Genomic DNA, 26107 nt, shown 5'->3' with positions numbered 1-26107 from the left:
GCCCAGCCAGGACGTGTAGAAGAGCACCCCCGCCTCCCCAAGTAGGTCACAGCGAATGCTCCTTTTATACAGAGTCCCCTGTTGCGATTCCTTTCGCTAGCAGCGCCTCTGCCAACCTGGGCTTCTGAACTGTTCTTTCGGGCGTTCTGAGCTGGGAGTCAATTGACCTACTGGATTCGAATCCAGACTTTCTGGGCCTCAGTTTCCCCCTAGGTTCAACGACAGGGGTGGACAGCCTGACACCGAGGCCTCTTCCCGCCCTCACACAGCGCGGCCAGATATTCCTTAGTGGCGCGGCAGGCCACGCGCTCTGGAAAGGGCCGGCGAGAAGGAGACAGCTCGGTCAGCACCAAGGACAAGGGCCCCGGGTCCGCCTGGCGGACGCGAGGTCACTTCCAGGCTAACCCGGCTGCTGAGAGAGCGTCGGGCGCAGGGTTCCGTGGCCGGGCGGGAGGGTCTGCCGGGAGAAGCGCTGTGGGAAGGGGAGCAGCCCCGAGGGATGAGGCAAGGCCAGGCCCCTCGGCGGTCTCGCATTTTCTGCGCCAAGAGGCCAAAGGTGGCTGCTTCGAGCGCGCCGCCCCTCCCTTCAGGCGCCCTGCCGCCTCCCGCGCCCTCCCCTGCCCCGGTCTTCGGGCGCACCTGGTGCTCCCGGCTCTGGAGGCCCCTCAAAGCCCCCCTTCCCGCGCTCGTGGACCTCTCCAGCCCTTTTCCTGCCCCAGCGTCGCCCGGCTCCCTGTACCAGGGCTGCTTCTGGACACACCCGTGACTTCGACCCACTCCTGGGGGATGGGGGATGGGGTCCCGCGTTGTCTTCCTGCAACCCCCATCCCAACTCCCTGCGGGGAAAGAGGCCCCACTCCCCGGTGTTTCCGAGCCGGGGCCGCCAGGCGCCCCGCCCCCCGCTCGCCCCGCCCCGCCCCGCCCCGCAGGCCCCGCCCGCCGTTGCCCGGGGAACCGTGGATCCCGCAGCTGCAGGAGGCGCCCGGCCCCGCGGAGCAGCCCTAGCCGCCACCGTCGCTCTCGCAGCTCTCGTCGCCACTGCCACCGCCGCCGCCGTCACCGCGTCCTGGCTCCGGCTCTCGCACCCTCCCGGCCGGCCATGCAGCCCCTCCGCGCCCAGGCACCCGGTGCGCAGCTGCTGCCCGCGCTGGCCCTGCTGCTGCTGCTGCTCGGCGCGGGGCTCCGAGGCAGCTCCCTGGCCAACCCGGTGCCCGCCGCGCCCCTGTCTGCGCCCGGGCCGTGCGCCGCGCAGCCCTGCCGGAACGGGGGTGTGTGCACCCCGCGCCCTGAGCCAGACCCGCAGCACCCGGCCCCCGCCGGCGAGCCCGGCTACAGCTGCACCTGCCCCGCCGGGATCTCCGGCGCCAACTGCCAGGTGAGTGGAAGCGGCGGGCGCGGTGCAGGGCGCTGGTCCGGGACCAGCAGCCTCTTCCCGCCGGCCCTGCTGCTGCTGCCCGACAATGGGCACCCCGTGACATAGGCTTTCTCACTTCGGGAAGGAGATGGATCCAGTCTCTTGGCCCGCGTGGACGCGGACCCCCGGGCCGACCCTGATTCCCTTACCCACCCTGGTTCCCGGGCGGGGCCAGTCGGGCTCTCGGGGTGTGCCGCTCCGGGGCTCGGCACTCCTCGCGCGGGGCTCCAGACGCTCCGGTTGGCCACCGAGTGGTGCGCCCCTCCCGGCCGGGCCGAGCCAAGAACCACTTGAGCGGTGCCCGCCTTGGCAGCACGGAGGAGCCGGCTCCGAGCGTCCCCGGCGAGGTGTTCAATGTCCAAGTGGTCCACGCTCCACGTCCGGCTGGACCCTGTGTGTGTAAAGGGTGTGCGGTGTGGGAGGCAAGTGATGGTGGGCCCCGTGCCAGGTGGTGGGGCACTTTCTCCTTCTCTTCCTCCGCCCTTGAGGGCTGTGACAAAGCAGCCAGAGGACGAGGAGGGCAGCTGCCTCCCCTCGGCCTGCGACCAGCCCTCTCTAAGCTTAGGAGCAGTGTTGGAACAGTCGGAGGCATTCGAGGGGGCATTGTATGTGGGGCTGGCAGGGCCGCTCTTCCTGCCAGACGCTCCATGGGGCGCACGCTTAGGGCTGGCAGCCGGGGCGTGAGCAGGGCACCGGAAAGCCGCCAGAAAGCGTGGGGCGGTGCGAGGGATGGGACGATGGGATGTAGCCAGCAGCCGCCCGTGAATTTGGGGTTTCCAAGAGAATTTGACAGAAAATAATATCTGGGGCTTTTACAAGTCCGTTAAAGCTCTGTGATACCTATTAACATCAACATTTTCAGTAGGCAATTTGGTAGGACTGTGTGTACAGGTAGAAAATCCCCAAACGTGTATTGCAGGGTAGGGCAAATAATGAAGTTATCTGAAATGATTACATTAAACCACATGAATATGGACGATATTTGGGATCAGATACTATCTATCTTACATTTAGGGTGGAGGAGTTTGTTTCATATAAATTTGATAACAATGATTGGAGAGTTACTTTGAGAATGCTCAAATAGGTTCTTTCAATGGGGAAAAAGGCTGCCCTTTCAGTATAACAGGTTTTACAATTTTTTAGAGGTAAATGGGATTGAGAAGCTTGACCTTGACAGCCAGATTTTTTTTGCATTTATCTAGAATCTTTTTATTTCATTCAATAGCAAATTAGCAATCTGAATCTATCTTTTCAACATTCAAGAGGAGGGGAGGCAGCTGCCTTCCTCTTTGTTTACTGGTTTCAATAAGCTTTAGTTACTTGAAGGGAGGTGATGAGGAGGAGGAAGAATTTGTGTGATGTGAGCATCAGGAGTAGGTTTGGGACATGATAGCTTCTTGGGGGAAATGCCTGTTGGAGCCATTCTAACTATTAGAAAAAAATCTTGCTTTTGCAAAAGTCAAAATAACTGCAAATCAAAAACCAAGGAATGGACTCACGCTAATTTTCCCTGTGGATTGATGATTTATATGACTTTTCCTGAAGAAATGAATTGTCTGAGTGTGTCCATCAAATTGCTGTTATATTTACACGTCGGAATTTTATCCTTCAAAGAAATAATTGATTTGGACATAGGGTTTAGTGGGAATGGATGGGAGAAGTTAGCTTAGAGAGCACATCCATTTACATGAGAAGAGAGACTGGACACTGGGAATTTAACACAACTCTGAGATGGCTTTTGGTGACTCTAAAAATAGATATAAGATATCTTCAAGAAAAAGAGGTCTTTAGGGCTGCCTAAAGATGACTAATAGAGAAACATAAATATTTTGATTTGTCCTAAGTAGTGACTTGATATATAATATAATTCATTCAGAAGAATCATGAACTAATACATAACATTGCAGAACCAACTGGATCAAAACAGATTCAGGTTTCTTTTGTAGCTCCCATTGGAGGTAGGCTTAGCTGTGTGAACACCACCCACCTGAGCAGAAGCAATACTGCATGCCCTGGAGTGTGAGTTGAAGAGAGAGCTAAAGTTACTGTGATCCTCATAGGAAAGCTTAGTGAACGTGGAACTTGCTTGGACTTGGTTACCCAGAAAAACTTACTGAGATGATTCAGGGCCTTAGAATCCACAAAAATGGATTCCTAATGATTTTAATTTAATCGTTCATGATCTCGCAGTAAGACTTGAGACTCATTTTTTCATGGGAACGGCAAAGAACACAAAAGACAATTTCAAAGGAGAAGTTAAACCTGGGGTGGTGGGGAGGGGAGGGGAGAGAGGGAGAGAGAAACTACACATACTCAATTACAGATAAGGAAAATGGATCTTAGCCACTGCAGACTATGTGGTTGCTGAAATAGAACCTCGTGCTCACTGGATAAATTGGAAATGGAATTTTACCTGGATGTGAAGAGGATCTTTTAAACAGAGCGTCACTCCTCCTCCTCCAAAGACAATAGTGTTAGCAATGGTAACATTAGAACCTGACCTTGAAGTTTCTTTCTGTGTGTGGAGAAATTTTAATAAAATCATAAACGACGAATTAGGATTAAAATGGCTGTCTTTAGGCTTTTTTAAAAAAGGCTGTCTTTAGCTTTTCTGTGGTTGGCTGATTGAGTTTGCGTAAGTCAGTGGGGTCCAGGACATGCTTCTTTTGTCACCTGAGTCATGGAAACTCATAGGATTTGGGAATTGTAGGTCGTGTGGGTTTGAAGTCAAGCTGAAGTTAAAACTACTGGGTCTTATTTCCTCATCTTCAACGATGGAATCTATGGGACCTACCTCATGAAGACAGTGATTCCATTCCTTGATGTCTGATTGCTGCTGACAGCTTTAAAGCCTCTCCTCTCCCTCTTCCTCTTTCCTCCATATCAAAACAAGCTGATAAGAAAGCCCAGGGGTTCCCTCCTTTGCTGCTGGTGGGAGGTTCAAACCATGCAAACTCCTGCCCTGTGCTACCCCAGGCCAAACCCCAAAATGCAGCAAAACCCACAAGCCAGTCTCCTTTCCCTGTTCTCAGAAGCCATTTAAACCCATTTGGGAGCTGCCTGCTCTCCCCAGAGAACCCCATTATGTCAGCGGTAAATCTTTTTATATCCTGTGTGTGTGTGTGTCTGTGCGTATGCGTGCACACGTGTGTGTGCACCATTTTCAGTCTTAGGGTCCAAACCAAATTTTGGGTGGGTGTCCATCCTGTCTCTGTGGGATGTTCACACTAAGGTTCTGGGAAGGATTAAATTAATTAAGTGCTGTAAATCACTGAGCACCTGTGACATTTCTTTCTTTGTAAACTTTCTGCACATATTTCAAATGCTCATTACCTTAACTAGATCGAACAAGTATCATCATCTCTTTTAGTCAAATGTAGAAAATGAAGCTCATTTTGATTGAGTGACTAATCCAAGGTCACATTTTGATACTGCCCTGAAAATCCTCTAACACATGCAAACATCTTAAATCATGAGAAATTCAGCTGATTTTAAAACTGTATATGAAAATCTAATTTGTAGATACATAATGATGATGATGATGGTAGCTCACCCTCCATTTAAGCACTTGCCACGTGCCTGCACTGTTCCAAGGACTTTGCAGACATAACTTGCTGATCCTTGCAATGTCCTATGAACTGAGTGCTGTCCCTACTCCCGTTTTATAGATGAAGTGCAGAAAAGTGAAGTGACTGTCCCAATGTTGCACGGCTAGTAAGTGTGAGAACTGGAATTTGAGCCAGCCAGGCTGGCTTGATACAGGGCTATAGAATCTAAAGAGTGCCTAGAGGAAAATCCAGCCCTGGACCTGTCACAGTTACAATAGGGAGCAAGAGCTATAACCTCCTTGAGTTTTATCATTAAAAAGGGGATAAAGTAATTTCTGAGTCCAGTCTTGCTCTCAATGAGCTTGTATGAGTGTGCTCAGCTGGAATAAAAAGGCACAGAGGTGACAAAGACACAGATTCTCCTTATGCCACATGCTAACCAGGAACCTTCACCTTAGAGTTAGAATTCTGGGTCCTGGCTGAAGTTATTTTACCATGATGGCAAGCAAATGGACACTACATAAAAAAAGTGTTTCTGATAGGTTTGAAAAAACTTCAACCGATTAGAAATTGAGGCTGCTCTTGCTTGTTCTGGTTCATTTGGGGAAGCAGGCAGGTATCAGAGGTGGCAGTGCCTGGGCCAATTTTTCTTTTGTGGTGAGTGATACAGAAACTCCTTCTATTGGGCTGTCCATCAAAGAAGGGGCTATTTACATTTGTATTACTTTGTTTGTAAAGCTTATTTTATTTTCATAAAATAATTCTTTGCCTAATATTCCAGCAGTCAGATACCTGTTTGTTTTTTCATTACATGTTCCCTAAGGATCCTATCCTTCAGGATTATAATAACAATGTGTTAATTTCTGCACTTGGAGTAAAAAGGGGACATGCGTGGCTGCTTTTCATGCAAGTTAATTTTACTTATTAAACTGATTTTATAATCCTTTCTTCTGATTAACGGTGCTAACTTGAAACAATGGTCTGCTTCAGAGGAACCTATTTTTGGTTGAGGTTTGCTAACAAAGTATTCTAGTTCTTTGTACTGCATCAGTCTTTGTTACTGGACTTTACACACATACACACACACACAGACACACACAAACTCACATTGTAGTATGTACAAAATGTTGAATAGTAGCTGAGATGTAAAGAGACATTGCTTCTTTCTCTGGCTTTTCTATGAACTTCTTGTGACTTTGGGATAATTATCGAACATCCTTGAACCTCAATGTTCATATCTCTAAAATGGACTAACAATGCTTATCTTATTTTCTTTATAGAAATGATGTAACTCACAAATAAGAACATGGTAAAGTTCTTTTTAAAAGTGTAAAGAAGTATGCAAGAATGAAGTTTAAAACATTTTGATAAAAGGTAACATGTTGCACAAATAAAAGATATACTAAGAAAAGGATTGTATTTTTCCCATATAAAATGATTATATTAGTTTATTCAGTGTGTTTGATTGTCTTCCTTCAATGGACACAGCTTTTTCTCTCTACTAGGATAAATTACGTTATGACATGTTTTGAAAATGAAAATTTAATTGTATTAAACTTTTTATAAATGTGTACTTTTTATTCTGAAATAAATGATTTCTTAGAAAATTCTCAGTGACTTGAAGTTTTCTTTTGAAATGAAAGAACAAAAACGTCAACATTTTTGTAAGAATTTTAAGAAAAGCAGGAAACTTGATGTTTTCTTAGTGTTATTAAAGTGGAATGATTTGCCTATTTCGTGCGTTGCATTCTTGCTGCGTTCTTAGGAGTCATCGCTCTTTTCAGCTTGGCCACCTCACAAAAACATATTCCTGTCTTTAGCTTCTTTGCTTAAGCTTCTCATGTGACATGGTACCATCAAAAATGGTTTTGTTTATGCCCTCATTTGATAAGCATCAAACAAGAAAGAAAACCTAGTCTGAAGTTGAAGGGTATCTGAGTCAGAAAGCTGAATGCTGGGGTTGTATTTTTAGATATCCTTATCAATTCAGTAGGCAGCTGTGGTCAGAGCTGCTTAACCCAGAGGCAGTGACTGCAGAATCCTGCCCCCACCAAACAGAAAACCCGACAATGTGGCAAAGCTTTGCAGACAGAATTTCTTTATATTTACCCCTTCCTCTGCTTCCCCCACATTAGTGCTCAGCCCTGGCAGTGTATTAGACTGACGTGGCAGCTTGAACAAAAATGAGTGGGTCCTACGGTTCCCCTGTCCCCCAGATTCTGATTTAATTGGCCTAGGGTAGGGCCTGGCACTGGTAATTTTTAAATGCTCCCCAGGTGATTCTACTGTATGACTTGGGTTGAGAAGCTCCTGCTAGACTCTTATTATCTTCCTTCATAGCCTGCTCAGCATATAGCATGTGGCAGAGAAAAATGACAGTTGCACCTGCTCTTGGTCACTCCTGCCTGAAGGGCAGCCAAGCTCACAGCCTGGAAACTCCTGGTCCACACCCTCCTCAAATGGTATGGATTTTGCATCTCAAAGTGAACTTAGAATGGAAACAGTCCAAGCATGGGAGTCAGGCCTGGGTTAGAATCTGGCTCTGGGTGTCCTTGGGTAAGTGACTCCTTTCTCTGAGGCTTGGTTTTATCATATGTGAAAATGGGATCCTGATGCCAGCCTTGAAAGTTGCTGTGGCTTAGAAGTGTCTAGCCCAGTGCCTGGCCCATCAGAGACACCGGATAAAAGGTGCTCACTTCTGTTAATTCCTCCTCTGTTCTTCTCACCCAGTGAGTGCAAAGAACAATAAGAAAACAGTGAAGAGAGTATGAGCTGACAGTCTAGACTATTAGGGAATCACTACTCATTTTTTATTTGAACACGCTAACCTACCTTCAGTCAATAATCACGATGTGCATCTTAGAGCAGTTGTCTTTAAGAGCTCTCAGAATCTCCGCTCCCTCCTCCCCCAGTTGCATGGGAACCCAGCACTGGGGCTACATACACTAGGCTCTACATAATATTGTTGAATAAATGGCAGGTTTAGTGGGGTGCAGCTGTGGGCACCAGGAGGGCACTAGGCCTTGTTGGATAGATCCAGGGCATATGAGGAGGGACTATGTTTAGGAGAAGGAAAGCAAGTGAAGACATTTAATCTGTTTAATCATTTCCCTTGTGCCAGATCTGTTCTGGGAAGTGCAGAATATTTTTCAATAAATCCTTTGCAGTAGCTCTAGCTTTTATTATTTCCAGTAAAGCTTTCTTTGAACAATACTTTTCTGTGGCCAGGTGCTGTGGTTCACACCTATAATCTCAGCACTTTAGAAGACTGAGGCAGATGGATCACCTGAGGTCAGGAGTTCAAGACCAGCCTGGCCAACATGGTGAACATGCATCTCTACTGAAAATACAAAAAAAAAAAAAAAAATTAGCCAGCCGTGGTGGCACAGGCCTGTAGTCTCAGCTATTCAGGAAGCTGAGGCAGGAGAATCACTTGAATCCTGAAGGCAGAGGTTGCGGTGAGCTGAGATCGCGTCACTGCACTCCAGCCTGGGCTGAAGCGAGAGTCTGTCTCGGGGAAAAAAGAAAAACAAAACAAAAAAACCACCTTTTCTGATGAACTAAATCGAGGGTGGCCAAACACAGTTCTCATCCCCATTCTTTCTACCAACTAAGAATGGTTTTAACATTTTTAAGTGGTCGAAAAAAAATCAAAACCAAACTAATATCTGGGCCGGGTGTGGTGGCTTACACCTGTAATCCCAGCCCTTTGGGAGGCCAAGGTAGGAGGATCGCTTGAGCCCGGGAATTCAAGAGTAGCCTGTGCAACATAGTGAAACCTTGCCTCTATATAAAAAAAACTCATATTGCATGAAAGTTATATGAAATCCAGATTTCAGTGTCCAAGGATAAGGTTGTTTTGAACACAGCCACACATGTTTGCATAAGTGTTGTCTGTGGCTGCTTACATGTTCCAGTGGTAGAGGGGAGGAGTTGCAAGAGACAGCATGGCTCACAAACCCGAAAATATTTCTTTATTTATTGAGATGGAGTCTTGCTCTGTCACCCAGGCTGTAGTGCAGTGGTGTGATCTCGGCTCACTGCTGCCTCCGCCTCTCATGTTCAAGCGATTCTTGTGCCTCAGCCACCCGAGTAGCTGAAGTTACAGGTGTGCACCACCACATTCGGCTAATTTTTTTTTTTTTGTATTTTTACTAGAGATGAGGTTTTGCCATGTTGGCCAGGCTAGTCTTGAACTCCTGTGGTCAAGTGATCCACCCATCTTGGCCTCCCAGTGTGTTGGAATTACAGGCGTGAGCCACTGCACCCGTCCCAAAAATACTTATTATATGGCCCTCGATAAAGGAAGAAGTTGGCTGACCCTCTCCTAAATATTTCTGTAAACATTGGTGGAAAGAGTTTATTTTTTCATTTTTATTTATTTGACTTAGCCCAAGGATCCTCTCCCTTTTCCCTTTTCCTCTTCTTTTCCATCCCTCTTGATGGCTACCTCTACCTAGGCTCTAGGTAGGGCCCTGGGACTGACAGAAAGAGTACAGTCATTATCTTCGAATTGCCTAAATCTCTAGAGTCTTCCTGGACAGATCTGAACTTTTCCTTTTATATCAGCCCTTGGCAACATGTCTGGACACCGTAGTTAGAGTTTATTTCCAGGGAAGTGTGTGAGGCAGGGAAAAGAAATGCTAACTGGAGGGGTTTTGAGTGTGAGTGAGCATCTTGACTGAGTTACTACGGCCTTATAAGCTTTCCTAAACCCCATTTCCTCAATCATTGACAGGATGATTGGAAAGATGAAAGTGAATAATAAGGTCTCTGACACAGAACTGGCTCTCTATAAACACAAACTGCTATTTTGATAAAAGTGAATATGAGTCCCCATCTTATGGCTAAGGAAACCTACCTGGGGTCCTATAGCTTGGTGACAGAGTTGGGGATCTCAGCCCAGGCATGGTGGCTTTGAGTATGGGGTTATTACTCTTACCGTACTGCTGTGCCTCAGACTGCTCCATGGTTTGTGACTTTCAAAGTGAGCACCAGAGGGAAAAGGGAACCAGAGGGTTGCGGTTCCATTCTGGAAGTTTTAGTTTCTGTATGGAGGCTTTGGGTTTGTGTAATGTTAGTGTATTTCTTTCTTAAAGAGGAAAGAAAAGGCATAGGGCTTTTGAAAAACAGGATTTGAGAAATGAAATCACTGTGCTTGAAAGAAAGGCACTTGGAAATAGAAACGTGTCTGCTGTCTTTTGCTCACAGTTCCTGAAAGCAAGCAGGTCCTTTAGAATTTCAACACTGGTACTTACCTGGTCCTTGTAGTTAATGGAAAGGAGCATTTGTAATTACATTTTGGGTTTCGGAGGCAGATTAAAACTCCTTTATGGAAGACATTCTGTGGTGGAAGAAATCACAAGAGAAGAAAAGTATCTAGTCCTTCTTTTCCCTGAGACGGCTGAAGCAGAGTCTGCAGCAATGGGCTGATGGGGGCTGAGTGGAGGACGGCTGAATTACCATTACTGCTAGTATCCCACTGCGTCGAAGTCAGATTTCTGCAATATGTCATTTGCAGCAAAATCTTGTGGTTAATTTTCAAGCACAATAGAATGTATTAGAATAGGACAAAAAGTTAAATATGTCTGAAGTATATTACTTTAGAAAGGGAAAATGCAGTACAGGAACAATGAAAAGAACACCAAAATCTTTAGCTTCAAATTGACTAGCTGTATGGCTTCTTCCACAAAGGATTCCCAGACTCTTCATTTTATAACTATTTTTTAAAATTAAGGTATAATTTATGTACAGTAAAATTCACTCTTCTTGGCATTCATTTCTATGCATTTTGACACACAGGTGTGCAACACCACCACAGTCATCCCTATACATTTCCACATGCCCTGTTGTAGTAAACCTCTCCCCAGCCCCAGTCCCTGGCAGCCACTGGTCTGATTTCCATCACTATAGTTTTGCATTTTTCTAGAACGTCATACGTGTGCATTTTCCACTGAACATAATGCTTTTGAGATTGATCCATGTGGTTTCATGTATCAATTGTTTGTTTCTTATTATTGCTGAATAGTATCCATTATATAGCTAGATGACAATTTGTCCTTCCACTAACTGATGAGATTTGGTTTGTTTCCAGTGTCTGGTGATTATGAATAAAGCTTCTGTAAGTGTTCACATACACGTCTTTAAGTGGACATGTTTTCATTTCTCTTGAGTAAATAACTAGGATTTCCTGCGATTGCTGGGTCATGTGGTAAGTGCGTGTTAAACTTTAGAAGACGCTGCCAAAGTGTTTTCCAGAAGAGGTGTACCATTGCATTCCCATCAGCAATAAATGAGGGTTCCAGTTGCTTGCATCCTTATCAGTTCTTGGTATATCATTGGTGATTTAGGTTTTAGCTATTCTAATAAGCATGCAGTGGTATCACATTTTGGTTTTAATTTGCATTTTTATAATGATTGATGATGTTGAACATCTTTTCATATGCTGTTTGCTATCCATGCCTCTTCTTTGATGAAATGTCTATTCAAATGAGTTCTGAGGTTGTTTTTCCATATTTCTGATTCAAATTCAAATCCCTTACTTGATATGCGATTTGGAAATATTTTCTCCCAATCTGTGGCTTCTCCTTTTCCTTTCTTTTTTTTTTCTTTTTCTTTCTTTCTCTTTTCTTTCTTCTTTTTTTTTTTTGAGACAGGGTCTCACTCTGTCACCCAGGCTGGAGTGCAGTGGTGCAATCTCATGATCTCAGCTTCTTGTAACCTCCTCCTCCCAGGCTCAAGCAATCCTCCCACCTCAGGTTCCTGAGTAGCAGGGACTACAGGCATGTGCCACCACACTCAACTAATTTTTAAATTTTTAATACAGATGGGGTTTCACCATGTTGCCCAGGCTGGTCTCAAATTCCTGGACTCAAGCAATCTGCCCACCTTGGCCTCTCAAAGTGCTAGGACTACATGCATCAGCCGCTGTGCCCAGCCCTTCCTTTTCTTAACAAAGTCTTTCAAAGGACAGGTTTTAAAGACCAATGAAGTCTAATTGGTCCATTTTTTTCTTTTATGGTTTGTACTTTTTGTGTCCTATCTGAGCGATCTTTGCCTAACCCAAGGCCACAAAAATCTCCTCCTGTTTTCTCATGTATCATTTAAGGTTTGACATTAAGGTCTTTGACCCATTTTAAGATAGTCTCTTTATATGTGGTGCAATGTATGGGTAGTTTTCGTTCTTTTTTTTGCTTGCAAATGTCTAATAGTTTCAGAAACATTTGTTGAAAAGACTGTCTATCTCCACTGAATTATTTTGGTACCTTTGTTTAAAATCATTTGACCAAGCATGTGTGTCTATTTCTGGACTCTTTATTTTATTACGTTTATGTCTCTTTTTGCCAATTCTACACTATCTTGAGACTACTGTAGTTATAGTAAGTCCTAAAATCAGGTTGAGTCCTGTAAATATGTTCTCCCCCCTTCTCCCCACCACCTGCCAAATTATTTTGGCTACTCTAGAGCCTTTAGAAGTTGCTTTTTAGAATAGCATAGGTGCGGAGCTAGAGAAATGCAGTTCTCCCAGGCACATATTGAGATGACAAGAATCCTCCAAAACAGGGTAGAATTTTACACTGAGGTAGAACCAGGATTCTTAACCTGGGATCTGTGGATGGTTTCAAGAGTGTATGGACACTCACATACTCTTTTTTTTTTTTAAATCATCATCATAATTATTATTTTTGGTGACAGGGTCTTACTCAGTTGCCCAGGCTAGAGTGCAGTAATGTGATCATGGCTCACTGCAGCCTTAACCTCTATGGCTCAAGTGATCCTCCTGCCTCAGCCTCTCGAGTAGCTGGGACTATAGGCATCCACCACCATGCTTGGCTAATTTTTAAATATTTTTGTAGAGGCAAGGTTTCACCATGTTGCCCAGGCTGTTCTCGACCTCCTGGGCTCAAGTGATCCTCCCGCCTTGACTTCCCAAAGTGCTGGGATTACAGGCCTGAGCCACTGTGCCCAACCCATCGTCATTATTTATTTATTGCTAACATGAATTCAAACCAAGTATGCAGTTTACCAGAACAGAGCAGGAAATCAAGGCATGATTGCCATCACCAAATCTTAGTCTTCAGCGAACATTTCCATGATGTTGGCCTGAAGACACAGATTCTATCAGTTTTTCCGGGGTTCCATGGTTAAGCACTGCAGCTCCTTTCAAATTTTTCCTGAAGACATTATTTGGATCTTTCCAATAAGGCTTTTCTCCTACTTGGCAGTAGATGAATGTGCATTCTTCCCGAACGTGCCTCAGCCCCTCTCTACAACTGGTTTGCCCCGCATGCCGTTGGGGCTATATCTGTTACCTCCGATGTCCTTGGAACTGGCAAAGAAGGCAAAAAAAGGTCTCATGATTTTGCTGTTTCATAGTCTGGTTGAACTCCTCAAAGTCCAACATGCTCACTTCCTCATAGCTGGCCATCTGCACAGTGCCATGGACTATGGGAGGAGTCCTTGGGTCCGACCATTGTGGGGCGGGGCTCATGTGGGGCCCACATACCCTGGAGATGCCAAATTTTGTATGTAGATATTCTCCTGGGGAATGGCTCAAAAGTTTCAAAAGATTCTTTAAGACCTCACCTACCTGTAAAAGAACCACTGGAATGGAGGAAGAAGCAGCTGGTTGAATACATGGGACTCCTGAGCATGGACTAAGGCATAGACCAGGAGCTAGCCGGGGACCTCGAAGTACGCCAAAGTAGGATGCCCAGGCAAAATACAGATGCGCAGTTAAACTGGAATTTCAGATAAACAATGAGCATGTTTTTGTATAAGTGTGTCCCAAATATTGTACATCATTTATCTGAAATTCAAATTTAACTGGGAAACTTGTATTTTTAATTAGCTAAATATGGCAACCTTACCCCAAAGGCCCAATTCCCAGCTTTTTTTCTGAAAGGTTTGTCAATTGCACTTTAAATTCTTGTCAAATAGTTGTAGAAGTTAAATTTTGCTAACTTGCATTTAAAATATGAAATCAGCTTTGCATCTTCATGGGTCCTTTTAAGGGTAACCGTCCAACTGCTAAGGCATTATAAACGCGTGGAAATGTGTAAAAGGCCTGTTGGTAACCTTCCCTTCCCTTTCCTTGGCCTCTCCTGCCAATATCATCCCTCTGCACTGATCACTGTTTCCATTTTGCTGTGTAGTTTTACATTTTCTTCTTGGTATGTATAAGCATATGTGAAGCCTGTGTAAATACTTTTATATGCATACAAACTATTTTATATAAAAACTAACTCAACCTATACATAATGTTCTGCAATGTTTTCCTTAATCTATTTTGAGCATCTTACCATATCTTTTTTTTTGTTTTTTTTTTGAGACGGAGTCTCGCTCTGTCGCCCAGGCTGGAGTGCAGTGGCTCCTGGGCTCAAGCGATTCTCCTGCCTCAGCCTCCCAAGTAGCTGGGACTACAGGCGTGTGCCACCATGCCCGGCTAATTTTTTTTTTTTGTATTTTTAGTAGAGATGGGGTTTCACCGTGCTAGCCAGGATGGTCTCAATCTCCTGACCTCATGATCTGCCCACCTCAGCCTCCCAAAGTGCTAGGATTACAGGCATGAGCCACCGTGCCTGGCCACCATATCTTAAAACAGAAAGCAAACCCATTCTTTTCAATGGTTGACTAGTATTCCATTGTGTGACTATTTACATATTCAGTCCTTACTAAAGCACATTATTTCCAGTTTTTAAATAATATCGCAAAAAATTAGCTGAGTGTGGTAGCACACACCTATAAACCCAGCTACTTGGGAAGCTGAGGCGGGAGAATTGCTTGAACCTGGGAGGCGGAGGTTGCAGTGAGCCGAGATCACACCGCTGCACTCCAGCCTGGATGACAGAGTGAGACGCTGTCTCAAAAAAAATAAAAAATAAAAAATAAATAAAAAAAAAGGTTGCACTGACTCCTATACACACACACACATATTGACATAAATGTATATACATTAAGCATTCTAATAAATACTGCTAAGTTGCCATCCGAAAGGGTTGGAGAATTTTACAAATTTACTAACAGCATATGAGAATGCCTACTAGCCCCCATTTTTTTTGTGTGTTAACTGATAGGTAAAACATGATATTTAATTGGTTTTCTTTGCATTTAAAAAATTATGAATGAGGGAAGATTTTTTTTTATGAATTGCCTTTTCTTATTTTTGTCTAATTTTCTTTTGGGTTGTACATTTTCCCCCTATTGATTCATAATGGCTTGTTGTTAATGAAGGAAATTAAACTCGCCCTTTGTCCTTTGTGTTGTAAATCTCTTTTTCCCTATGTATCATTTTTCATTTGACTTCGCTTATGCTCATTGTTTTGCTCTTTAGAAGCTTATAATTTTTAGTTCTTATTTAGCCAGATTCATCAATGGGGAAGCTGATAAATTTTAATTAGAAGTCTATACTTTATACTGTTACCATACTGTATAATATGTTGAGAATTAGCAGATTTGAGCCAAGAATTTGCTTTTGAAAAATTCTATTTTGTCCAAGATTTGTATTGATAAGGTTGATTCTATTATTTCTTTAGAATGTACAATTAAAGCTGGGCGTGGTGACTCATGCTTGTAATCCCAAGCACTTTGGGAAGGTGGGGTGGGCGGATCGCTTGAGCCTAGGAGTTCGAGACCAGCCTGGGCAACATGGCAAAACCCCATCTCTACTAAAAATACAAAAATTAGCCAGGTATGGCAGTGCACGCCTATAGTCCCAGCTACTTGGCAGGCTGAGGGGGGAGAATCGCTTGAACCCAGGAGGAGGAGGTTGCAGTGAGCTGAAATCCAGCCATTGCACTGCAGCCTAGGCGACAGAGCAAGAGCTTGCCTCAAAAAAAAACACAAAAAGTACAATTAAATATAACTTCAATTTATGCCTATTTTAAGAAGGGTTGGCATAGATTTTCTAAATCATATTTAAATATTTTTAATTTGTCTTGACTTTTTATTGAGGCTGGAACACTGCAACCATTTTATCAAGATTCTTTTTTTTTTTAAGAACTACTTGGCACACTTTTAATAATTGTCATGTGTTCCTTAGTATTTTGTTAAAATCACCAAGTTAATTTTAATGGCATTATTGAATAATAGAGTATTTCTTAAAAGTTCTTGGTGGTGTAATGGTCTGATTTCCAACAATGTTCTTCATCCAGGCTTGGGCAGAAAGGCTTGCACTAATATTCAGCAAAATGCAAATTTCCCTTATGCTTTACTGTCCATATTGTCTTTTTAGCTCCTTTCCCCTTGAGAACAGCCTTATTTCTCCTGACAAGGGGTTTTTGTGACCCTCTGTCTTCATTTTTACTCTTTAAAATTGGCCATTGGTTGTTTTGGTTGTGCAAAAGGGAATTCTTTTATTTCTGTAGAAAAGCCTCATAATGAGAGAGATAATAGGAAAAACAGAGAAATGAGAACGAATATTAGCGTTTCTATGAGGCCACAAATAAACCTTTAGCTGGAGATAAGTAAATTCCATATTATTATTATTTTTTTATTTTACTAAGGGAGAGAAGGATGTGGTAGGGTGGAAATTTTGGAGCTACACACTGACTAAATGGGAAGTCACCTTTCTTTTTGTCTCCTAAGGAAAATAAATTGTTATCATTATGTTCAAACTTAACAGCGTGATGCCAAAAACTGATGCTGACACCTTTTTGAAAATCACAAGTCGATTTTATGCAAGGTTTTTCTTGCTTCCCTTGCTTTCCACGGACCCTACAGATGTTTTATATGCTTAGAAGAGCACATAAATGCAAGTAGAGCCTGCGGGAATTTAGGTGAAGTCAAGAGCTTTTTCTCCTAACGTAGATCTTTCCTGGTAGTATGTGAGTAGGCTTTTGATTGTTTTCTTCTTTCTCCTGTATATTTGGAAAAATGATTGACTTGCAAATGTTGTCCAGGAAGCGGAGACCAGCAGGGTACAAGGCTGTTGACAGAGGCCATTCAGTTGATCTCCTTGCCTCCCTTTGCCCTTCCACTTTTTTTTCTTTTATTGTTTTCTTTTAGAGACAGAGTCTCGCTCTGTCACCCAGGCTGGAGTGCAAGTGGCAGGAGTGCAATCACAGCCCACCGCAGCCTTGAACTCCTGGGCTCAAGCGTTCCTCCCACCTCAGTCTCCTGAGTAGCTGGGACTACAGGCACATGCCACCATACTTGGCTAATTTACTTTTTATTTTGTAGAGACAGGGGTCCTTCTCGTTGCCCAGGCCTCTATGTTGCTGGTCTTGAACTCCTGGTCCTAGCAGTCCTCCTGCCTTGGCCTCCCAAAGTGTTAGGATTACAGGCGTGAACCAATGTGCCCAGCCCTGCTCTTCTACTTCTACATGCATGCCTTGAAAACTCCTTCCTCAGTTGGAGGCAGGTCTTCTTTCCCAGAAAAGGGAGTCTTTATTTCCTGTTACGGCTCACCTGTACACCTGCTTCCTTCATGGGTTCTTCTGATGAAGGGCTGCCTGCCTCCTGGTGTAAACTCCTAATGAGAAACCTGGGAAGAAGCATGCTTCCTTGGAGAGTTCTTGTATTCTATTCTTAGGTCTCTGACCACAGTCCATTAGCAAGATGCTTCTTGCATAGAAACGAACATCAATGAAGTTTGTCCATATTGAAGTAGACAGATAATAAAGAGTCTTGAAACGTCCTGTGGTTTCTCATCATCCCATATTGCCGATTCTCTGTATCATAAACCATCCCAGGTATATCTGTAGAATCTGTGTTGTCTTAAAACATTTTATTGAAATAAAAGTCACATAATACGAAAGTAATCATTTTAAAGGGAACCTTTTAGTGGCATTTTGTGTGTTCATAATCTAGTTCCAAAACATGTTTGCTATCCCAAAAGGAAACACTGTATCCATGAAGCAGTTACTCCTCTTTCCTCCCTCCTCCCAGTCACTGGCAACCACCAATCTGCATTCTGTCTCCATGGATTTACTTATTCTTGGTATTTCATAGAAATGGAATAATCCAATATGTGACTGTTTGTGTCTGGCATCTTTCACTTAGTATAATGTTTTTGAGATTCATCCATGTTGCAGTATTTATCCGTACTTCGTTGCTTTTTTATGGCTGAATACTATTCCATTGTTCATATATATCACATTTTGTTTATCCATTCATCTATTGATGGACATTTGAATTGTTTCCACCCTTTGGCTATTGTGAATAGTGCTGCTATGAATGTGCTCATACAAGTGTGTGTTTGAGTCTTGGTCTTTAATTCTTTTGGGTATATACTTAAGAGTGGAATGACTGGGTTATGTGGTAATTCCATATTTAAATTTTTGAGGAACTACCAGATGGCTTTCCATCTGTGTTATCTTCTTACACAACCTGAGCCCCAGGATCCCCCCTAGATGGTTACTTGCAGCCTCTCCTTTCATACCAGACTGATGTCTTCTTGCTACTGTCGTTACCTGGGTGATAGCATCCCAGAAGCTCCATTCCAGCCGTGATCTGAGGTCTCAGCTCCCCAGGACACTCTGCTGGCTCAAATCCTTGGTCTCTTCATGTAAGGCCCAGCCTCTTGTACCTTCCTCCCAAGAAAGCCTATGAATTGGGAAGCTTTGTTCTCTGACTCAGCCTAGGTCATGAATGCTGCCCCTCCACTCCAGCAAGTTATGCCTTATGCTAACTCCTGTGGTCTGCTGAGCTCCTTTGGGAGAAGCAGAGAGCTTGCTGGGGCACTTGAGTCACTGGGAATAAGTGGCCCTAGATGTGAGGCATTGGTCCAATTGCCTCACTCCACTGAAGAGGAAACTGAGGCCAGAAAGTTGAAAAGATAATTATGCAAGGCCGTCCAGATTATAAGCAACAGCACAGGTTGAGAAAGGTCTTTGGTATTTGGTCAGTTTCCTTCTCCTAGGACCTGGCACCCCTCAGGCACATTTAATACATCATGCAGAGAAATAGAGCCTCCCCATCAATCATCATGTGTTGTAATACTATCCCAGTCAACTTGTTTGTTAAGGAACTAGCTCATGCGGGTTGACCTAGAGCACTTATATTGCTGGTTTTTTAATGAGCTCAGTATAAATGAAAAATCTGAGTGGGCTGGGGGTGGGACCCCCTGTGCTTGATGAGCCAAATCAGGGCTAAAAGACTGTAGATCACTTGTTGCTTAGCAACCACTGCCAGGAGACTTGGTTTCCATAACCCAAGCCTTGTTAATTTCCCAGGGATTAGGATTTGGGCAGTGAAGTTTAGTAACGAGGTTTAGAAAGGAGTGCAAACTGGGTGTTTTATCGGCTCAGTTTGTCTCCTAATTCACAGATCTCTCCCACCCCCAGCAAACAAACAAACAAAGAAACACATCTCCATCAGGGGGCAGTTCTGGGAACTCTGGACAGTTTGAGGCCCAGAGAAGCTCATAAACAATTTCATCCTCAGGTCAAGGGCTCAGCATGACCCTCAGCTTACTATCCATCCTCTGTTCCCAGAACTTGGGGTCTTCCAGGCCTGCCCTACTCACAGTCTGACACTAACGAGTTTGGCTTTATGGAATATTGGGAAAGAGGTAGAGTTCTCTGTTTTTCAATGCAATTTGGGGAACTCACTCTACTACTGGTCTTTTCTAAGTACTGATTACAACAGCAATGCATTTCATAGATGTTTAGAGTGGGAAGGGATTCTAGAAATTGTATTGGTCAGTTCACTAATTCTGCAGAAGAAAATGAAGGTGAAAGAGATGAATGTCCGAGTCAGGATTAGACTTTGCCGACTCTCCACCCAGGGCTGTCTCCACCAGAGCATTAATGCCCAGACATTCCAAACACTGAAGATCATCCTGTGGGGGCAGGCATGGGTGGGGATTTATAATAAATATATTCTTATGGACACTCAGATTCAAGTTAAATACTCAGTTACTTACATGAAGGGCTACATGCTAGGTTCCTTTCCCTATATTATGTGTTTTAATCCTCACGTTTCTTTGGAGGAGGCATTTCCCCTACTTGATAGATGATAGGACTGTGTATTAGTCCATTCTCATGCTGCTAATAAAGACATACCTGAGACTGGCTAATTTATAAAGGAAAGATGTTTAATTGACACGCAGTTCCGCATGGCTGGGGAGGCCTCAGGAAATTTATAATCATGGTGAAAGGGGGAGCAAACATGTCCTTCTTCACATGGTGGCATCAAAGAGAAGTGCAGAGCAAAGTGGGAAAAGCTCCTTGTAAAACCATCAGATCTCATGAGAACCCATTCACTATCATGAAAACAGCAGCATGGGGGGCCCTCCCATAACATGTGGGGATTATGGGAACTACAATTCAAGATGAGATTTGGGTGGGGGCTCAGCCAAACCATATAATTCCACCCCTCTCCCCTCCCAAATCTCATGTCCTCACATTCAAAACACAATCATGCCTTCCCAACAGTCCCCCAAAATCTTAACTAATTCCAGCTTTAACCCAAAAGTCCAAGTCCAAAGTCTCATCTGAGACAAGGCAAGTTCCTTCTGCCTATAAGCCTGTAAAATCAAAAGCAAGTTAGTTACTTCTTAGATACACTGGGGGTACAGGCACTGGGTAAATGCACCTATTCCAAATGAAAGAAATTGGCCAAAACAAAGGGGCTACAGGTCCCATCCTAGTGTAAAATCCAAGAGGGCAATCATTAAACCTTAAAGTTCCAAAATGATCTCCTTTGATTCCAGGTCTCACATCCAGGTCATGCTGATGCAAGAGGTGGGCTTCCACGGCCTTAGGCAGCTCTGACCCTGTGGCTTTGCAGGGTATATCCCCCACTTCTGTCTGCTTTCACAGGCTGTCATTGAGTCTCTGTGGTTTTTCCAGGCACATGGTACAAGCTGTTAGTGGGTCTACCATTCTGGGGTCTGGAGGACAGTGGCTTTCTTCTCACAGCTCCACTAGGCAGCTCCCCAGTGGGGACTCTGTGCAGGGGCTCTGACCCCACATTTCCCTTCTGCACTGCCCTAGCAGAGGTTCTCCATGAGGGCTCTGCCCCTGCAGCAAACTTCTGCCTGGACATCCAGGCGTTTCCGTGCACCCTCTGAAATGTAGGTGGAGGTTCCCAAACCTCAATTCTTGACTTCTGTGCACCCACAGGCTCAACACCACATGTAAGCCACCAAGGCTTGGGGCTTGCACCCTCTAAAGCAATGGCCTGAGCTGTACATTTGCCCCTTTTAGCCATGGCTGGAGCTGAAGCAGCTGGGACACAAGGCACCATGTCCCAAGGCTGCAAAGAGTGGGGTGGCCCTGGATCTGGCCCACAAAACCATTTTTCCTCCTAGGCCTCCAGGCCTGTGATAGGAAGGGCTGTTGTGAAGGTCTCTGACATGCCCTGGAGACATTTTTCCCATTGTTTTGGTGATTAACATTTGGCTCTTTGTTACTTATGCAAATTTCTGCAGCAGGCTTGACTGTCTCCCTAGAAAATGGGTTTTTCTTTTCTATTGCATCATCAAGCTGCAAATTTTGTAAACTTTTGTGCTCTGCTTCATCTTGAACCCTTTGCTGCTTAGAAATTTCTTTCTCCAGATACCCTAAATCATCTCTCTCAAGTTCAAAGTTCCAGAGATCTCTGGGGCAGGGGCAAAATGCTGCCAGTCTCTTTGCATAGCAAAAGTGACCTTTACTCTGGTTTCCAACAAGTTCCCCATCTCCTTCTGAGACCACCTCAGCCTGGACTTCATTGTCCATATCACTATTAGCATTTTAGTCAAAGCCACTCAATAAGTCCCTAGGGAGTTCCAAACTTACCCACATTTTTCTTTCTTCTTCTGAGCCCTCCAAGTGGTTCCAGATCCAAAGTTGCTTTCACATTTTTGGGTATCTTTACAGCAGCGCCCCACTGTCTGTGGTACCAATTTACTGTATTAGTCTGTTCTCACACTGCTCATAAAGACATACCTGAGACTGAGTAATTTATAAAGGAAAGAGGTTTAATTAACTCAGTTTTGCAGGGCTGGGGATGGCTCAGGAAACTTACAATCATGATGGAAGAGGAAGCAAATGGGTCCTTCTTCACATGGTGGCATCAAGGAGAAATGCCAAGCAGAAGGGGGAAAAGTCCCTTATAAAACCACCAGATCTAGTGAGAAGTCACTCACTATCATGAGAACAGCAGCATGGGGGTAACTGCCCCCATGATTCAGTTACCTCCCACCGGGTCCCTCCCACGATATGTGGGGATTATGGGAACTACAATTCAAGATAAGATTTGGGTGGGGACACAGCCAAACCATATCAGACTGGTATGTACCGAGGTTCTTGGTGGCTTGCCCAAGACATATAGCAGTGCATTGAGATTGGAATCCTTTGTCTATAAATGCAGGGCTTTCTTAGATTTTTTATATTATATAAATTATATGTATTATATTACATACAGTTATTTCTTATAACAGCTATCTGCTCATCCTTATATAAGAAAAATACTTTATACAAGATGCTGATCACAGTTCTCAAATACATTCCATTCAGTTTAAAACTATGTGGAATGAATTGAAATGGTGGAATATTAACTGTAATCATTGCATCATTTTGTTTTTTGGCAAGTAAGACATCTTAGATGTGCAGGCCATTGTTTTAAGATGAACCCCAAAACCATTTTTATTTAGATCAGAAGCAATTTTTATGCATGACTTAATGCTTTTGCCCAATATTTTCAGAAGTAACTGCTCATTAAAAGTACAGTTTTATAGTTTAACTTACAGAAAATCTCTAAAGATAAAATGAGTTTTTGAAAATGGTAATCAACTTGCATAATCACTTGTGATATAAGATTCAGTCATTTGGTTAACCATAGCTGAAAGCCAATAGAAGTACTGATTTTAAGATGAGTGTGATATCTGTGTTTGAGTGAGTATGAATAAACCAGAAATGCAATGATGTGTTTGGGTTTTTATTAAGTAGACATATCTTAAATATGCATGCATTAAGCACTCCTGCAAGAACTTTAGCAATCAAGTGATATCTAATTTTGTCATCTTAGAGTTGAAAAAAATGAAAGCCAGAGAGGTTTTAAGACCAGGTCAGATCAGGGTTCTTCCACATTGTATGTATTAGTCGGGACCCTTTGGGTTGCAAGCAACAGAAGACCCAATTCAAATAACTTAAGCATCAAAGGCAGTCTGTAGGTTCATGTGGCTGAAAAGTGTACGCACAGCAGTGTCTGGGAGCTCAACTTATATCACCTGGGCCATGAGTCTCTTCATTTCTTGGGTCCACTTTCTGTTTTATTGGCTTCATTCTCAGATTCTGAATAGTGACTTCTGACAGCTCCAGGTTCGCACTATTCATATTGCCAGCAGCCCTAGGGAAACAGAGAGCACCTATTTTCAGTGATCAGGAAAGTCCTGAGATTAGTTCTGGTTGGACTGACTTGGGTCACATGTGCATCTCTGAACCAGTCATTGTGGCTGAGGGGTTAGATTCTGCTGATTGGTCAGGCCTCAGTCATGTGTCCACTACTGGAAGTTTTTAAAGTTACTGTTTGCATAATGCATCTTTTTTTTTAACCAACTATTTTGCTTTCTGACTTTTTGTATCCTTGTATTTAAAGTGTGTCTTTTGCAAATAGCCTATAGATTTTGTATTTTATGCAGTTTCATAATGTTTGTCTTTTCGTGAGAAGATTTGGTTCCTTTATATTTACTTGCCAATATGATTAAGTTTATTTCTATCATGTCACAGCCCTGGTTCACTCTTAATGGAAAACTATTATCCTTTGAGTTTCCAACCCTAAATATGGAGAGATTTATTAGGCTCCAATCTTTGAACGGGAAGCTCTGATAAATCTCACATCTCAGAACACAGGAGCCTGATTAATCTCCCCTCATTTAGGACTAGAAACTCAAAGGACAGTAGTTTTCCGTTAAGAGTGAACCAGAGCTGCGACGTGGTAGAAATAAACTCTGTTATATTGGCAAGTAAATATAAACGAACTAAATCTCCTCCTTAAAATACAAAGATCATCAAACTGCATAAAATACAAAATGTAACTACAGGGGGTTAGAGCTTACAGTTCAGTGAAGCCACTATTGTCTCTTCTCAATTTCTCAGGATTTTAGCAATCTCTTCTGGAAAATTCAGATACTCCTTGAGAAAAAGCTTTCCCAAATGCTGAACACCCTTCAGAGTACTTTAAACAACACTTTTCCAGCTTGTTAGTTGTTCTCAGCAGGATGGTTGGTCTGAATGACCAGGTCCAACCTTAGAGGAAACAAAAGACTCAAACTGATGATAAAAAAGTCTTGTAGCTTTACTGACACAGCATTAAAAATGAATAATGTATTCTTAATAACTGGGCAGTGATAAGAATGAACTTGGCCATTGCATAATGTTTAATATTGCAATGTGATAAGCAAAAATTGCAGTCAGCAATAAAATATTAGTTCCAAGATCTACAAACAGTATACACACAAACACAAACACACATGAGGATTACAACCCCATTACTCTGCTCTGTTTTTCCATAATGTTTGTCACTTTCTACGTCCTTTGTAACTTACTTTTTCATTGGGTCCATCATTTACAGTCTGTCTGTCTCTTGCTGGAACTTAATCTCCACAAGGGCAGAGATTTTTTTCCCCATAGGTATAAGCCCTTGAACCAGTGCCTGAACATAGTTGATAACTTAAATATTAGTGTTTGTTGAGTGAATGAAAGAGTAGTCCCAGAGTGATGGAGCTGGAAGGGAGATTGGGTGCATTCGGTGTAGCAACTTCACTCAATTCAACAATAACGTTTTATCAAATGCTAGTTCCGTTCAGATCCTGGCATTGGGCATAGCAAGGTGAATTAGATGTTTTCTCTGTGCACTGTTGTTACTAACTAGATGGGAAAACATGCTCAAGAAGGTTAAGTGACTTTTCCAAAGCTATCCACATTGTAGAAGAGCAAAGATCTTGTCATTCTTTGAGACTCTAAAGTTGATCCTTGCAAGACATATTTTGCTTTATAGTCAAAAGAAGAAAAAACAGTCTGCCTCTCTCCATGAGTGGTTCTCAACCCAGGCCACGTATTAGACCCTCTAGGTGAGCTTTAAAATGCAAATCCCTGGGCCCTACTCACACATATTACATCAGAATCTTTGGGAGTGGTGTCTCAGCAGAATATTAACTAAAGGAAACCCCCATGTGGTTCTAAAGGGCAGCCACACCTGTGGACTACTAGGGGTCGATCACTCGGAAGATTTATTCATGAATATTCTGAGACTACAGTGACCCACAGAAGGGAAATAATTGCAGCTTTCCGATATAATTACTCAAATTACACTTGCCAAAGGTTGATGCATGTAGGAATCCTGCGTTTGAACGGAAGAATGAACTTTGGAGTGGTAACAGCCTTGGGTGCTAGGTTGCTATGCTAGAGAGAGTTTTAGATGGGGCATCCAGAAGTCAGACTCTATAATAGCTCACAGCAAAACCCTGGGCAAAGCACCTTTTTTGAAACTTAATTATATCAGCTCTACGACGGAAGGCTGGCTTTCACATTCTCTGAGGTTGCTTTGAAGACTATGATTATCATAATGGTGGGAGTGCTTATGTTTTTTCCTTGCAGCCAGGGAGAGCCGTTGGTGGTATCTGCCCCTCCCCACTCCCCAGCACCCCGTGATTAAAGGGAACGTGGCTGTGTGTGGATACACTTTCAGAATGCAGGAAGCGCCAAGGGATTTTCACACTGGTAGGTGGTGGTATTTCCCTTTCATCCAATCTGAGTTAAACATATTTTTTTTTCTGACTTGATGTCCTGCCAGGTTACATCTCCAGTGCTTTCTAGTATGCCGATGTGAATGCTCTCATCTCACTTCTTTTCTCTTGGCTAAAATAAATTGTGTGCAGAAACACATTTTAAAATGGTTTTAAACTTTGCATGTTTAAATGAATTTTAACAAGAGAAATATGTCTAAACTTTTGCATCATTAGGAAGTCATGGCTCTACCAAAGCCACCCGCTCAGCAGCTTTGGGAGAAATCAGCTAACTCCCTGTGTTCAAGAAGACACCTTTAACCCAGGGCCAAGGAGGGGAGTGGCCATCAGGGTGGAAAAACAGGACTATAGGTACCATAGGCTAAACGTATGGGCATAAACTTGGATTATGGAGTTCATTTAATTTTAAGTTCTGAGGTACATGTGCAGTGTGCAGGTTTGTTACATAGGTAAACACGTGCCATGGTGGTT

General features: G+C 43.4%; 1 protein-coding gene across 2 annotated transcripts in view; it reads left to right on the top strand.

Moving 5' to 3' along the window:
* The first annotated feature begins 944 nt into the window (after nucleotides 1–944).
* The window catches only part of DNER (delta/notch like EGF repeat containing), a 357090-nt gene continuing 331927 nt past the window's right edge, over nucleotides 945–26107 (top strand). The window contains exon 1 of one of the 2 annotated variants that reach the window (XM_055290869.2): nucleotides 945–1375. In XM_055290869.2, coding sequence (XP_055146844.1) covers nucleotides 1100–1375 — 276 coding nt within the window. In that variant the 5' untranslated portion in view covers nucleotides 945–1099. The remainder of the gene's footprint in view (nucleotides 1376–26107) is intronic. The other variant, XM_055290868.2, reaches the window with a different exon arrangement.

This window comes from Symphalangus syndactylus, chromosome 8, assembly GCF_028878055.3.
Source record: "Symphalangus syndactylus isolate Jambi chromosome 8, NHGRI_mSymSyn1-v2.1_pri, whole genome shotgun sequence".
Taxonomy (NCBI): Eukaryota; Metazoa; Chordata; class Mammalia; order Primates; family Hylobatidae; genus Symphalangus; species Symphalangus syndactylus.
This window is presented reverse-complemented; position numbering and strand designations above follow the sequence as displayed.